Source organism: Hyla sarda, chromosome 4 (assembly GCF_029499605.1).
Source record: "Hyla sarda isolate aHylSar1 chromosome 4, aHylSar1.hap1, whole genome shotgun sequence".
Classification (NCBI taxonomy): domain Eukaryota; kingdom Metazoa; phylum Chordata; class Amphibia; order Anura; family Hylidae; genus Hyla; species Hyla sarda.
The window spans coordinates 242,700,785-242,716,949 of NC_079192.1; the positions used below are offsets into that span (position 1 = coordinate 242,700,785).

The 16,165-nt window shown below is 41.3% G+C and overlaps 1 protein-coding gene across 5 annotated transcripts in view; it reads left to right on the forward strand.

Annotated features, from left to right (window-relative positions):
- ANKRD26 (ankyrin repeat domain containing 26) overlaps positions 1-16,165 on the forward strand; it is a 95,998-nt gene that overhangs the window by 37,843 nt on the left and 41,990 nt on the right. For 3 of the 5 annotated variants that reach the window (XM_056573834.1, XM_056573835.1, XM_056573837.1), the window contains 6 exons: positions 370-416; positions 2,590-3,471; positions 3,907-4,046; positions 4,198-4,341; positions 8,980-9,010; positions 9,135-9,261. In XM_056573834.1, coding sequence (XP_056429809.1) covers positions 370-416; positions 2,590-3,471; positions 3,907-4,046; positions 4,198-4,341; positions 8,980-9,010; positions 9,135-9,261 — 1,371 coding nt within the window. The remainder of the gene's footprint in view (positions 1-369; positions 417-2,589; positions 3,472-3,906; positions 4,047-4,197; positions 4,342-8,979; positions 9,011-9,134; positions 9,262-16,165) is intronic. The other 2 variants (XM_056573836.1, XM_056573838.1) reach the window with 2 other exon arrangements.

Consider the following 16,165-nt stretch of genomic DNA (forward strand, 5'->3'; position numbering starts at 1 on the left):
TGTTTGAATTTGTGAACTTCCTAATAAAGAATATTGGTATTTTACTGGACTGAATGTTGGATCAATAGATCACTTGAATATGTAGACTGTCTTTTATGTAATTTGTTTTATGATTTTAATTGTAAAGGACCATTTGCCGATTTACAGATTTATACAGATGTACAGATTTACTTCAGCTGTAGCGATTGTCCAGTATAAATGTTCTAAAATGTTTAATAATAAAGGTTACTTAATAAATTCTCTAATTGTGACACTATTGCTATCTCCTCTACAGTAGTTGTAATGGTTTAAATGTCAATCTGACGCTCATGATAAATTCTGAAGGATCGGGTTATGTGTATTTTGAACTAAGTTATACTTTTTTGACAGGGTTGTCAGATGGAAACCAGCTGACCAATGACAAGAATAATATACCGGTGAGTTTTTTTTTTTTAATATGAATAACTAAGTAAAAAAAACAAAAACACTTCCTCCAACTGCCCAAAAAGGGACAAATTAAAGTAAAAAAAACGATGTTTTAAAGGCCACAACCTGGAACTTTTTTTTATCATTGATTTATTTTGTACTCAGAGGTAAAAAAAAAAAAACCTTAGTTCTAAAAATAAATTAGGTGTCTTGCCATTTCTGCTATAAAACAGCACCCTTCTTATACTTAATGTGGTTACATCAGGCTCTTATGTCCATTCCCTATGCAAGCACAGTTTGGAGACCTGGGAAGAAGTCCAGTATATTCTGTGTGGTCCCACCGCCAGCTATAATAGTTCTTTCACTATAGTCATTCATAACTGGTTTTCGGGAACTATCTGAACACATAGGGCTGCCCGCTGCAGTCCTATGTAGATAGCCTATGCATGCGCTGTTAGAGTGTAGTCTGCCAGTACTTCTAAATCTCTGTGACTGCTCACGCAACTTAATACACATTGACAGTGTGTGCTGGCTAACTATACAGGGCCACTGCGTTCAGATGAGCCCTGTGTGTCAGTCACTGGAAGGAGTGGGTGTTAAATCAGTGAGAGAGGCACAGTGGAGCCTGGGCAACATAATAGTGCCAAGATCTTCCATGTTAGCTCTGCTCTCTCCCTTGTAAGCTGCGACATCACAGGCTCTGAATGTAGAGCTCCTCCTCCTCTCCATTCTGTTAGCATGGGACAAGACCAGTGATGTAAAGGGGGGAGCTGATATTACTGCTCCTTAGATTTGACTCATTAGATAAGGCAACAGGGAGGTTGTTTTCACATGCTGGAATATGTTGATAGTTTAAGGAGGTGTGACAGATGCACTTTCAAGTGTTATGAAAAGTTCTCATAGGGGTTTTTGGCAATAGAAACAACCTATGTATGGGGTCGCAAAGTATAATTAAGAGACTTACTAATATAATATTATTAGCTATAGTGCAGAGATCTTCCATATTAGCTGTTATCTCTCCCTTGTGAGCTGTGACAGCACAGGCTGTGAATGTAGAGCTCACATACCTCCTCTCCCCTCCCCTTCTGTCAGCACAAGACAAGACCAGTAATGTGAAGGGGGAGCTGGTATTAGTCCTCCTTAGAATTATGACTCATTAGGTAAGGCAGCAGGGAGCCCATTCTCAGCCAAATTTGATTCAGTCAGGACTGGCTACCTGCTTGCAGAATGCAAGGTCACAGGCTTACAAGGGAAAGGGAACAGCTGATATTGAAGATCTCTGTACTATGGTTAATAGCATTGTATTAGTAAGTTGGTTTATTATCCTTTTTTACACCATATGCTGGTGGTTTATTTTGCTGCACAACCCTTTTAAGGAAAGGTAGGAAAAATAAGATTTACTATTGCAAATACAATAGGCAGTTTGCACTTAAAATGGTCTTACATGACTAGACCCTCTTCCACAGGGTCTGACAAAATGGTGGTAGCCTCAGTATGAAAAGGGTGAGAATTTGGGGGGGGGGGGGGGGGGAGGGGGCATGACCTAAATGCACTGACATGTTTGTGCATGATTCTAGTTTAAAGTAAGCCAGTAGTTGGTCTTAACTTAGATTAGAGAGTCTTCAGATATGATAGAATTATCAGTCAGCCTCATACACTATGATAAATCTGGCGCATTTGAAGATTGTCTTCACTGTCGAAGAAAAAGATAGAAAACCAGGGACAGTGGCCCAGATTTACCAAACTGTGTGAGCGAAAGAATAGAGTGCTCTTCCCACAACAACCAATCACAGCTCAGCTAATGAGCTCTGGTAAAGTGAAAGCTGAGCTGTGATTGGTTGCTGTGGGAAAATCCATCTATTTTTTTAAATCGCACAGTTTGATAAATCTGGGCCAGGGTGTTTACCATGAGTGCAATAAAGATGACCACGAGATACGCACAAACTCCCATATAATACAGAAGCTATTTAGGTTACAACTTGAGAACAGTATATGTAAAGCCTTTCTCATTGTGTTATAACAGGAATTTGTTTCAGTTCTACCCATTTCATGTGGAAGTTTTTTGTTTGTTTTTTAGCCATGTTTCTAATTAACTGACTGTGTTGTTAACGTTGCCTGAATCTGATATTCTGTACCTTTGCATGTCCTGCCTAAATTTGTTTTGTATTTTTATGTGAAATGGAGACTGAGCCTATGTTCTTGAAGTTCAGCCTAAGAAAAGATGATATGGTAAATGACACTAATGAAGTGATCTCACAACAGCAGCTTGAAAGTCAAACCATAGAAAAAAATCAGGATTCTTCGTCTGCATCTGATCTGTCTTGGAAGGAAAAATATGAAAAACTGTGGGTCGACAATGAGAAAAAGGATGTCAAATCTCAATTTAAAGACATTACTGCTGAGCTAAAGCAAAAGTTTGGGGAAATATGTCATAAGAAAAAGACTTCTTCAGGGTCCAATAAAATCAAAACACATAATTTGTCTACACTAGATAATGGAGGAAATAGTTTAGCTGAAGAAAACTATGCTTCATCTTTAGAAAAACTTGCATTGGCTGCTGAACTTAAAACCTCTAGCCCCATAGTAACTTCTCCTTTGGCACTCAATCTGGAGCCTAAAGATTCTGAAAGCCATTATTTCATCCAGCATCACAACAAAGCTGAGAGCAAATCTCAGGAGCACTACACTTCTAAAAATGAGTTGCATCCTAAAGTAGAAAAAGACGATACTATTCATATTATGCAGAAGCATCTGGGAAATAAATTGTCCATATCTTCTGAAAACAAAATAAAAAATATCTCCGATCCAAGCTCTGAAATATTAGGTAGTATGCATGCTGAAGGAAATGAGCCCTCTGGGAAGCATGTCATCACACTGAACCAGTCTCAAGATAATCCTCCGCATCGGGAAGGTGAAGATGGGGCCAGTGATTTTATATTTGAAGCTCTTAGCAAGAATCTAGACATACAACTGGATGCAGAGAGGAGAAGATTTAAGAACGAGGTAGGAATGCTACAAATGGTATTCCTGGATTTATCAAGAGAGAGAGAACAACTACATAAAGAGGTAGAGGTTTGCGATCTCCAGACCCTATGTCTCTGCTTCTCTCTGAGCAGTAAATGAACTTTTATGTTTGTTTCTCTTGTCCTGTAGAAGAAGGTTTCGGTGGCGCCTACATAGTGAACTTTGGGTTCCATCTTATTTTCACTTATATCTGTCATTAATTCTAAAAAAAAGGATGATCATTGCACTGTCCTTTTTTGCTGTGGTGTGTTCTTCAGCTACATTTCCATCTGCAGTGTGTGCTGACCCTGCTCATGACTTGCCTTCCATTACTAAGGCTTCTGTTGTGTGATCATGTTCATTTACCTCATACACGTTACAATCCATTGTCATGCAGTTTGCGTTACGTCCCTCAAATCTTATTTTTTCATTCATTTTTTCTTTTGTGCATTTGTATGTACTCCCCTAGAACTCACAATTAAACTTATCTTTCTGTAGGCTGGAAAAGAGAAGGGAACTAATGAGAGAAGACAAGTGGAAACAGAGAAGTTAAAAGGAGGCGGTGACTACAAGTCTGGTCTACAAGTTGAGCCTAATATTCAACCGAGCGCAAAAGCTAAATCTAGCCCACGTAAACGGTAAATAAAGTATCAAGCTTTTGACATTTCTTTGCTTTTAATACCTTTTTTTAATTTATTTTTTACGTAATTTCTTTTTACTTTGAGGCATACCTTCTGTTTTCTATATGTTGTTCTGTACTAGGTTCACTGAGCATCTTGTTTCCTTTAGGAATAATGAAGGGGAAAAGTCTGTATCCAGCCAAGCTGATGACAAAGCATCCTCTAAAAAAGAAAAGCGCTTAGTGAATGGCAGCATGCTTGATGTATTTGATGACAGTAGCCTAAGTGAGATCTCACAGGAGGAGGATGGGAGGTATAGTAAAGCATTTCAGTATGAAGAGTAAATGGAAGAAGCAAACTGACATCCAGTATTCATGTTGACACTTGTGATAAACTTCTTTGCTTTTTTTTTTTGGTTCAGTTGCACTTGATATTAATTGATGTATATTCTAGCTGCCCTAGCACAGGCTTGTGCCTGTCACACAGAACAGTGGATTGGTCTTGCATACTTTCAGAATCAGTCACTCTCACGCTTGTCCTACAGTTACCAGAACTTGTACTGTCAGGAGAAGAAACATTGTATTCTGACTGTTCTTCCCAATAGCTGACAATCAGTCACATTTTTCTTTTTGGGGTTTTCCATGAATAAGAATCCAAATTAATATGGTTGTACTCTCAACAGACTTCAGTGTTTGACACCTACTTTTTCACATTTGGGAGACAATGGGGATACGTTAATAACTGGAGACAACTGCTGTCAAATCCATTCAGTTATCAGTTGTGCTTCAGTAAAGAGAACTAACCTTGCCAGAACACAATGGACAACCTCAGTTGGCCTGCTGCATGGCAACGTCCTCTAGTAGTTCGTATCTTTGCAGAATGAGTCTGGGCATGTCTTCTCTGCTCATCCTGCTGTGTTCCATCATCTTCTGACTGAGCAGTGACACAATGCCTATCCATTATGGCCATTCTTAGTGGCTACGGCGAGCATGCGCAGTCACTCAGTGGATAATATTGTTATCTTCTAAGCAGTGTAACCTAATCAGCCAAACATGTGCAACGCCCAAGCCACTGAAACTACCAATGAGATCACTGTATATAGCTTATACTTCTGTATACTTTTTTTTATTGATGATGGGAATGGTGAGAAGAACATAGCGGGATGCTCTTAGGAAGTGTTTCTTAGATAACATCATTGCACATTGCATGCTCCCCCTTTGCAGGACTGCCCACACATGCCAGGCAATACAACTGGAGCAGCAGGGGTCAAAATACTGAATAGGATGAGGCTTACATAGTTAGTAGATAGATTGTAATTATCAGCACACATTCTTATGATGAAATAGGAGGATTTTGCGTGAAACGGAAACTTTGTAAATAACCCTTTATAGCGTGCCTGTAACAGATAGGGTGTGGATAGATGTTATCCATGCTGGGCTGTCGGATTGCCAAAGAAACTGTAGACACCCAGCAAGGTGAGAACTCAAGTTTACAGATACACTAAAAGAGCCCATGTGAAAGTAAGGCCCCTTTCACACTACTGTTGGTCACCTGTAACAACTCCTATCTAAAAGTCCCTTAAACGGCCGTCAAAATATCCCATTCATGTCAAAGGGATTTTTTGACCATCCTTCAGCACCATTTTTGTCCCATTATGACTAACAGACATTATTTTCGATGACACAAAAGACGTTGCATGCACTAATTTTTGTCTCATCAAAAATAAAGGTGGAGTTACGGACATTAACATTTCAACATTTAAGTCTATGGCTGATGGATGTTTACAATTGACATTCTTTAGCGCCCGTTATTTTGATGTCCGTTAAGAGCAGTTATTTGTACTGCGCATGCTCAGAACAGCATCACAACCATGAAATAAAATAAGGGACTTAAAATAATGGACTATAACGGTGCATGAAGGATGAAATAATGGGTGATAACAGAACATGTCCGTTATTTTGACAGAATGCCTGTTAAAATAACGTACATTGGTCATCCGTTACGTTCAGTTATTTTGTCTATTTTCTCATGACCTCTTTAAGCAGAAAAACGTCAAAATGCTGGGAACATGACGGTAGTGTATAAGAAGCCTAATTTTTATATTTACATTTTTATAATGTATTACAGAACTAAGGAATTTAATAGCTTTTTTTCATTACCTGTTCAGCTAGGTCAAAGGGGTTTTCTGTATTGTGTAGACCTTTTCTAAAGGCTTTGTCCAATCATGTTGGACAGTTATGCCGTCCTTTTAGTAGAGAATTAGTCATGTGATGGCCATTGGCACTGACTGACAGACACTAGATTTTGTTTACTAATGTTTTTTGTTTTCTGTCTGAATCGGTATATGGGTCTTTGCATTGTTCTAAAGTCAGACAACAATTTTAATGTATATGACCAGTGTAAAGTGAATGTATCGCTTCGATTTTTCATTTTATTATTTTTTTTTTTACTAATTAGAGATAGATACTGAAACTTTTTTTTTTTTTTTTGTTATTTCTGTTTTCTTATCTTGTTACATTTTTGTGTACATTATTTTAGGACAGCCATCTTGCTTGAGCTGTTTTTAACAGTATAGAGAGATATGCTTTACAGCAAACCCCATGGACATAGACAAAAAATAGACATAATCTATCCCAAAAAAAGTTACTTGGCATGCTCTGTGCCCTTTTCACAGAACATTACTTATTTGTCAATACATGCCTTATCTATCAAATGGTGTCAACTTTCGCTGTTATCCTCTCTGTGATGATAAGGAAGGCTCTGCTGTAAAGTGTCTGTACCAAACAGAAAGTCATATTAAGCATACTGGCCAGAATGAAAACTGCAAGATTTAAGGTTAATTTTATAATAAAGACTAGCTGAGTACCCGGCGTTGCCCGGTTTTTCCTTCCTCATCCTTGTTGGGAAGGAAAATCAACAAAGGAGGAAGCTTTTGACTTCATATCCCATCCCCATATATTGTTGTCATATCCCAACCCCATATCCCGCCCTCCTATCCCGCCCTCCTATCCCGCCCTCCTATCCCGCCCTCCTATCCCGCCCTCCTATCCCGCCCTCCTATCCCGCCCTCCTATCCCGCCCTCCTATCCCCTCCTCCTATCCCCTCCTCCTATCCCCTCCTCCTATCCCGACCTCCTATCCCGACCTCCTATCCCGACCTCCTATCCCGACCTCCTATCCCGACCTCCTATCCCGACCTCCTATCCCGACCTCCTATCATGACCTCCTATCTCTACCTCCCATCTGGACCTCCTATACCGACCTCCTATCTCGACCTCCTATCCCGTCTTCCTATACCGTCCTCCTATCCTGACCTCCTATCTCGACCCCCTATCCCGTCCTCTTATCCCGACCTCCTATCCTGACCTCTTATCTCGGTCCCCTATCCCGTCCTCCTATCCCGTCCTTCTATCCGACCTCCTATCCTGGTCTTCCTGTCCCGTCCTCATATCCCGACCATCCCGTCCTCCTATCTTGACCTCCTATCTCGACCTCCAATCGCGTCCTCATATCCGACCTGTAATTTGTGCACCAGGTATTGAAATATCTCCAGCAGTATGGAGGTTATGTGGGAATATACATTTCCCATTGATTTGCATGGGACTTTAAACAAAAACCCCAACCCTCACAAATGGGGGAAGTTAAGAGTTAAGTTAATTATCCTATATTTTAAGTGGACATATAAGTAACATGTGACCAAGTATTATCAAAATATCTCCAGCCATTTGGAAGTTATGCAGTAACATATATTTCCAATTTACTTGTATGGGACTTTAAATGCAAACCCCGCCCCTGGCAAATGGGGGTGAGTAAGGGTTAAATCACCTATCCTATGTTTATTGTTGGCATATAAGTAACATGTGTGCCAAGTTTCATGTTAATATCTTTAGCCGTTTGGACGTTTTTGTGGAACATACATACATACATACACATACACACACACACACGCACACACACATTGAGTTTTATATATATATAGATTGCAAAATTACATCTCTAATTATAATTTTTTTTTCTTCTAGTTTTTATTTTCTGATGACACATTCCCTTTAAATCTTACACTGCACTAGTTCATTTAACCCCTTTTTGGGGTTAAAGGGGCAGTCTGCCCCTAAACATCTTATCCCCTATCCAAAGGATAGGGGATAAGGTGTCTGATCACGGGGATCCCGCCACTGGGAACCCCTGCGATCTCTCCTGCAGCACCCCTGTTTCTCAGCTGCACAGAGCAAGGATTACTCTGTGGCTGATGACAGGTGATGCAATGGACAGAATATTGTGACATCACGGCTCCACCCCCTTGTGGTGTCACACCCCGCACCCTCAATGCAAGTCTATGGGAGGGGGCGTGGTGGCCTCCCATAGACTTGCATTGAGGGGGAGGAGCCGTGACATCAGGATACTCCGTCCCCTGCATATCATTTGTAATGATATCACTAATTTTACCATAAAATGTACAGCAAACTGTGAGGAAATTGAAAAGAAAACTGAAATTTTGCACATTTTGGAGGGTATGGTTGTTTCTTTATTCTGTAGGTCAATACAAATAAAATGATACCCATGTGTACATCCTTTTCTGTTATTGTACTGCTTTAAAAAAAAAAAAAAAACTCTAAATCGGTATATTTAAAATTACCTTATATTGACCACCTATAACTTTTTTTTTTTTTTATAACTCATTTTTCTGTATATGGGGCTGTATGAGAGCTTAATGTTTGCGTCGTGATCCGTAAGTTTTTTTTAGTACCACTTTTGAGTATATGTGATTATTTGATAGCATTTTTTTTTCTGGAATGTGATGTAACCAAAACAGAAATTTTGGACTTTGCTTTTTTACACTTACGCTGTTCACGGATCAGGACATTTACGTCCTATGTCCTTAAGCGGTTAATAATGTTACTGTATGTAATATGATAGAAAGGTTATTGATAGATTGTTATATTTCTTTCAGGTCAAGTGGTAAACATACAGAAAAAGGAAAGGTAAGCTTACAGTTTTTTTTTCCCCTGGTTTTGTGACTGAATGCATGCATGTTAAAGTGCAGTCTATCTGAAAACAAACATAGCAGTGATGAATAAATATATAGGAATTGTTTGATTTACACAGATTAATGAAGAAGATCAAGCAGATTACTCTCAGTCCTCCGACACTGCCACTGAAGATTCTGAATTGCCTACTTCAGCTTACAAAGATGCCATGTTACTGATCAGACAACTCAACCTTGAAGGTCAAGGTAATAGAAAATTCTAAACAAGTGATACAATTTATGTGTCTTAACCAAAGGTTGCACTTTGCAAGCATTGATGATATATTAACATTATTGTATGTGTGACATTATTTTCTGTCTTAAAGTTGTCCTTGATTAGTTACCTTTGGCATGTGAAAAACATTACACTACACTAAGCAGAGAGCCTATGCTGATTTCTGTCCACTACCAAAAGTCATTAAAATAAGCACATCCGCATCAGAACTGGACTATGGAGCAATTTTAGAATGTGGTCTGGTCTTGGGAATCATGTTTTCTTCTTTTACATCTTGTAAATAGGTGGATAAATTTGTGTTACTTACCTAGGAAATAAATGGTACAAGGATTAAATTTAGAAAGAAGGGAAACCGGTGAGCAGAGCCATAGTCTGGGTTGGGAAACCTCGTGTCCCGACTTTCATGTGGATGTTACTTTGTCATGTTCCACCTACCGAAACATTGTTGAAGACAAAAACACCTCAATATGGAAACAGTACATCCCATCATGGAAACAGTTCCCAATGGCAGTGGCCTCTTGATCAGGATAATGCATCATGCCATACTGCAAAAACTCACATAAATGTATAAAAACAAGTTATCCTCCTTACATTTAGAGGTAGATGAAAAACATTGGTACACTTACTGTTTATAATGACCAAATTGGAAGGACACAATAATATATAGCAATAATACAAGGGTCTAGTGGAACTAAGCACAGTTAGCCTATCAAAAAATAAAAACCACTTAAAAGACCATAATATAAGAATTACTCATATCATCTTTATTAAAGTATATTCATGAAGTACAATAAAACAATGTAAAACTGCATAAACAGTATGGAAAAAATATAACAGTTGGTTAATGGAAAGGGGATCCTGCTAAGCACTATAATCACATGCTGGTAAGGCTCAATGAGCAAAAAGAACGTGCATTCAAAAGATAGAAAAACTGGTCATATTTGGACTTGTGTATATGGAACATATAGTAAAGAATAATCGGTAATGATTAGCAATACACAGCATACCCATATACCCTATATGACAGCCAAAATACAAATATAAAAGTGATCTAGGAAAAACCTCAGTGCTAAGAATAAAGCAGCATATATTTTAAAGTGCAGAAAATGTGCATACATCCAGCAGAGGTCCCCATATCCCAGTTAAACACCACACCTCAACATTTGCTGCACTCAGGTACAACACCAATATACACGTGTAAGTAGTATAACTCTCCTGACCGGGAGGCGCTTACATCCAATACTGGAATCCAGGGAAAGAACAGCTTAATACTAAAAGCCAAGGAAAAGATCCATGAGGATCACTGGAAAAATGGATGTGCAAGGCATTGCTAACCAGAGGATAGTCCCAGAATATAGAAAGTAATACAATTCATCAATAAGGATCTGATGAATAGAGGATTTCACCTCTAGAAACATGTAGTCCAAATAACATTATTTTCCATAACAAGTTTGGTAACGATTAATTGTTATCTTCCGCTTAGCACTGCCTTGCTTATCTTTTTGTTCAGTGATCCTTGTGGATCCTTCTCCTGCAAAAACGGTTCAGCAAGAGCTTAAGGTGTTTACTTGGCCTCCACGTTTCCCAGATCTCAATCTAATTGAACATATGTGGGAAGAGCTGAAAAAACAAGTCTGGTCCATCAGGGTCCTAACAGGACTTAAAGGATCTGTTGCTTAAATCTTTGTGCCTTATAACACAGGACAACTTTAGGGGTCTTATGGAGTCTCTCAATGGGTTAGAACTGTCTTGGAGACATTAGGGGGACCTACATAATAACAGGCAAGTGGTTTTAAAGAGAACTTGTAACATGGAAAAGGCAGTCTGGTGGGTGGTGTGGTTCGTCAACGTGGTTTTTTTTTTTCTTTTCTTAAAACTCTGATTTTAAAAAGAAGAAAAAAGAAAATGCAGTCTTAGCTTATTAATATATAGTTTTTGGGTAAAGGTTCCTTGATAACTTGTCACTTATTCATGAATACCTCTGCTCATTCAGTGGCGGTCCTGCTAAATGATTGACAGCATTCTCTGTGTAAGTGTATGCATAGTGTAAGGATTCCTCCTTGGGGATTAGCTCCGGGATCGTCCTGGATGCTGCCACTGGACACGTTTCCACTCAATAAAGTTGCATACAACGGTTATTCATACAAGCCTGGCACCTTGTCAGCTTTATTTAGACAGGTTGCAGGGGAAAAGCAAACATAAAACAAAATAAAATCCTAGACCGTCTGGTCACTGACTACACATATCAGCATGCCTTGACTACCAGCTGGTGAGCTACCCTCAGCCAGTTAAACATGTGACTCCTGCAACCTGTTACTCACAGTTCACACCACTTCTTGGACCACTCACAGATTCCAGCTGTGTGCTTCCTCAACAGGGTCCGAGTGTCTCCCCCTACAGCGATGTGCTGTTTCCCAGGGAGAGCACAGATCAGACTGAGTCTCCATCTTATATACACCTCCCTTCCCTGCTGCCTCATTACTTAAGAAGCAGGTGAGATTCTTCAGGGTGACCAAGGAAATACACCCTTTCCTTCCCACCTTGTCACAATCAGGGACGTGCACAAGAATTTTGAGGGGCAGGGGTTCAATGTGAAAAAAATGGCACACCCGATCCATATGCAACTCCCTAGACCAGTTTTAACCCAAGCACGGTCCTTAAAGGACAACTGCAGCCAAAATTTAACTTTAACTTATTTAACTTAACTGATAAGTGTTTGATCGCGGGGGGTCCGACTGCTGGGCCCCTCTGCAATCTCCTGTACGGGGCCGCGGCTGTGCCGTGGCTCTCCCGTGCAGGGGGCATGCCGGCCGCAGCATGACGTTGCGGCCGACATGCCCCCTCCATACATCTCTATGGGAGAGGCGGGGAGGCAGCGTTCATGCCTCCCCACCTCCCCCATAGAACTGTATGGGGATGGGGTCGAGCTCAGAGCTCGACGCTATGCGCATTAGCACTCACAATGAGCGCTAATGCCGACGCCCCGTTAGGGAGATCGCGGGGGGTCCCAGCGGTCGGACCCACCGCGATCAAACACTTATCCCCTATCTTGTGGATAGGGGATAAGTTAAATTTGTCTGCAGTTGTCCTTTAAATACCCCCCAACAGGTCATGTTATCAGGTGATATAGTTGTAGAGATGCCTGATGCACAGACCAGAATTATATCACCTGTGAAAGACTAAGGGAATCTTGAAAACATGACCTGTTAGGGGGACTTGAGGACCGCGCTTGGGAAATCTACAGGATAGAGGTTTCACCCCCGCGATCTCCCTAACGGGGCCCCCGCATTAGCACTCAGCGCAAGGTCGACAGTTACGCACCCTCCCCGCCCTGTCCCCATACAATTCTATGGGAGAGGCCGGGAGGCAAACGCTGCCTCCCCGCTTCTCCGATTGAACTACATGGAGGAGGCGTGTCAGCCGTGATGTCACACCACCGCTGGCATGCCCCCTGCGTGGCAGAGCTGTGGCCCCGTGCACAAGATTGCGGGGGGGCCAGCGTTTGGACCCCCCGCGATCAAACACTTATTCTCTCTAACATACCATCCACAACTCCCCCGTTGCACTGATATAGCATTTCTGTCCTCCGTTCCGGCCTTCTTTCTGCTTCCTGTGCACAGATCGAAACACTGCGATGAACTTATTGCCGGGCGCAGTGATTTCCCGCCTTGACCAGTGATACAATGAGCGCAGTGTCATATAACAGGCCAAGGCTCCTTCTATGACATGCGCTCAGACTATTACCGACCGAGGTGGGACATCACTGCGGCTGGAGATAAGCTCATTGCAGTGTCCTGGTGCTGTCCACACCTCGTGTCACACTGGGTCTGGTCCTACATAAGCTGCATATGGACTATGCTCAGTTATCAGATGTGGACAGTTCCAGGAGGGGGGAGAAAGGAGCCCTGTTAAAAGGGTAAAATCTTTACCCTTTCAGTACTTATTAGCAGCTATATACTACAGAGGAAATTATTTTCTTTATGAATTTCTTTTTGTCTTGTCCACAGTGCTCTCTTCTGACACCTGATGCCTGTATCAGGAACTGTCCAGAGCAGGAGAAAATCCCCATAGCTAACCTCCTGCTCTGGACAGTTCCTGTCATGGACAGAGGCGTCAGCAGAGAGCAGTGTGGACAGGACAAAAAAGAAATTTAAAAAGAAAAGAATTTCCTCTGTAGCATACAGCAGCTATATTATTAAATAGCAGTAATTTAGAAATCTGTTTAACTTTCTGGCACCAGTTCTTTTAAAAAAAGATGTACCCCTTTAAGGTATTTAGAAGCCAAATTGGTTCTGCACAATAGTTATTTATAAGCAATGGAGTTGTGCTTTACAGTGTGAATCCAGCCATTGGGATTTTGCTACAGATTTTTTTTTGCTGCAGATTTTATAATGTGGATTTTATTATTGAATTACCAGCAGAAATTCTGCAGAAAAATGGGGAAGATTTATCAAAACCTGTCCAGAGGAAAAGTTGTCCAGTTTCCCATAGCAACCAATGAGATTGCTTCTTTCATTTTTAACAAGGCCTTTGAAAACTGAAAGCAGCAATCTGATTGGTTGCTATGGGCAACTTTTCCTCTGGACAGGTCCACAAGAAAGGTGGGACAATACAAAGATTGTAGGGACTGATGATGTGGGGAAGATACAGATGTGGAATGGCATTATAGGGGCACAGGTGGGTAACACTATTGGTTTATAGCAGTGTTTCCCAAGCAGGGTGCCTCCAACTGTTGCAAAACTACAACTCCTAGCATGCCTGGACAGCCTTTGGCTGAGAGTTGTAGTTTTGTACCAACTGGAGGCACCCTGGTTAGGAAACACTGGTTTATAGGGAGGGAAAGAACAACTATGCTGGACTAAGCTTTTCAGGTACTTTAGGTGGGGGACACTATGGGGGAGATTTAACAAGACCTGTCCAGGGGAAAAGTTGCCCATAGCAACCAATCAGATCCTTTTTTCAGAGGCCTTTTCAAAAGTAAAATAAGCAATCTGATTGATTGCTATGGGCAACTTTTCCTCTGGACAGGTCTTGTTAAATCTCCCCCATAGTGTATATCAGAATAAATAAGGAAAAAAACAAAACAACACATAAACACACTATAATTTCCCTGAAGCTGCTTGTACAGAGGAGGCCAGTCCTCCCTGACAGACCACCCTGCTGATCATCAGTTACTCTCAATGTGGACTCTTCTAACTCTTCTAAGTCCCCTCACACAGTCCACCGTCCCTACAGTCCTCCCTGACAGACCCAGCTGATGATCACTTACTGTCCCCTCATGGCAGTTCCAGCTGATCTTCTATCCTCTATCTCTTCCTTTCCTTACCCAGAGAGGAGCAGGGAGGGGGAGGGGCCGTCAGCAGCAGCAGGACCCCGGGAGACAGTGTCCAGAGAATGCCTGTAAGACAAGATGTCACTTCCTAACACTTGTATCTGCTCTTTCTTCTTGTCCCCAGCTGTTATCTTTACCAGCCGTGCCTCTGTACACTCCTGCCCCTGTGCCTCTGTGCCTCACACCTTTAAAAAAAAAAAAAGGGGGCATTAAGGAGCAGGTGCATGAAAAGGCAGGGGCTCAAGCCCCCTTTGAGCCCTATGTGTGCACGTCCCTGGTCACAATAGACAGAGCTGTCAATCAGAGTAGGAAGGCCCATATGACTATTTATTTAGCCCAGAATGAGCAGACATGTTCAAGAATTAATGACAAGTTATTATAGAACTTTCCTGCCAAACTAATTTTATCAGTCTGCTTGGCTCATTCTGTTCTGTGACATGTTGCCTGTAGATTAGACTGTTTTCAATGTGACAGGTTCCCTTTAATGTTATGGCTGATTATTGTGTATTCATGTTTATATTTGTAACATAGTAACATAGTTCATAAGGTTGAAAAAAGACCAGAGTCCATCAAGTTCAACCTATATCCCTAATAAGTCCCTACTGAGTTGATCCAGAGAAAGGCAGAAAACCTGCATATTAGAGGTAAAAATTCCTCCTAGACTCCAGATATGGCAGTTAGAATACCTGTAATGTTATTCCTCTCCAAAAATGCATCCAGACCCCTTTTGAACTCTTTTGCAGAGTCCACCATGACCACCTCCTCTGGCAGAGAGTTCCATAGTCTCACTGCTCTTACAGTAAAGAACCCCCATCTGTGCAGGTGTAGAAACCTTTTTACCAAAAGATCACCAAAAGGGTGATCCACTAATCCCCTAAATTTACCATATATTTAAAAACTATTATCTTTATTGTTAACTCAACACACTGTAGAAAACAAAAGGTTAAAAGTATCAGTGTGTCTCTGTTCCCATTGTATAGATTATCTTAGTACATACACTGTCTTTAAAACCAACTCTCGGCCCCCCTCGACATGTTTCGCCGCTACACACGGCTTTGTCAAGAGGTTTTTGGGCACTAAATGAAAAACGCCAATTCAGGGATTTATATCACCTCCTGTTGTGACGTCACTACTAAGTAGATACTAAGTCCCTGCGCATGTGAGGTTGCGCAGCTCTTGTATGGAGACATACAGCAGGATTAACTGCGAGCACAAGAGCTGGCGCAGGGGTCACTGCGCAGATGGGATAGAATAATACCGGAGTGCCGGCGCAGGGGTTACGGCGCCGATACGTCACAATTATGTGACATGGTCACTATGGTTAAGAGTAAACCATAACGCTGAATGGCGGAAATAGGAATACAGCCATAGGTGAATTAATATGCCTGTCAGGAACAGCACACTGTGATTGAATGGGATGGCATCCTACCAATCACAGACGAGCACTCCCTAGTAGTGACGTCACAACAGGAGGTGATATAAACCCCTGAATTGGCGTTTTTCATTTAGTGCCCAAAAACCTCTTGACAAAGCCGTGTGTAGCG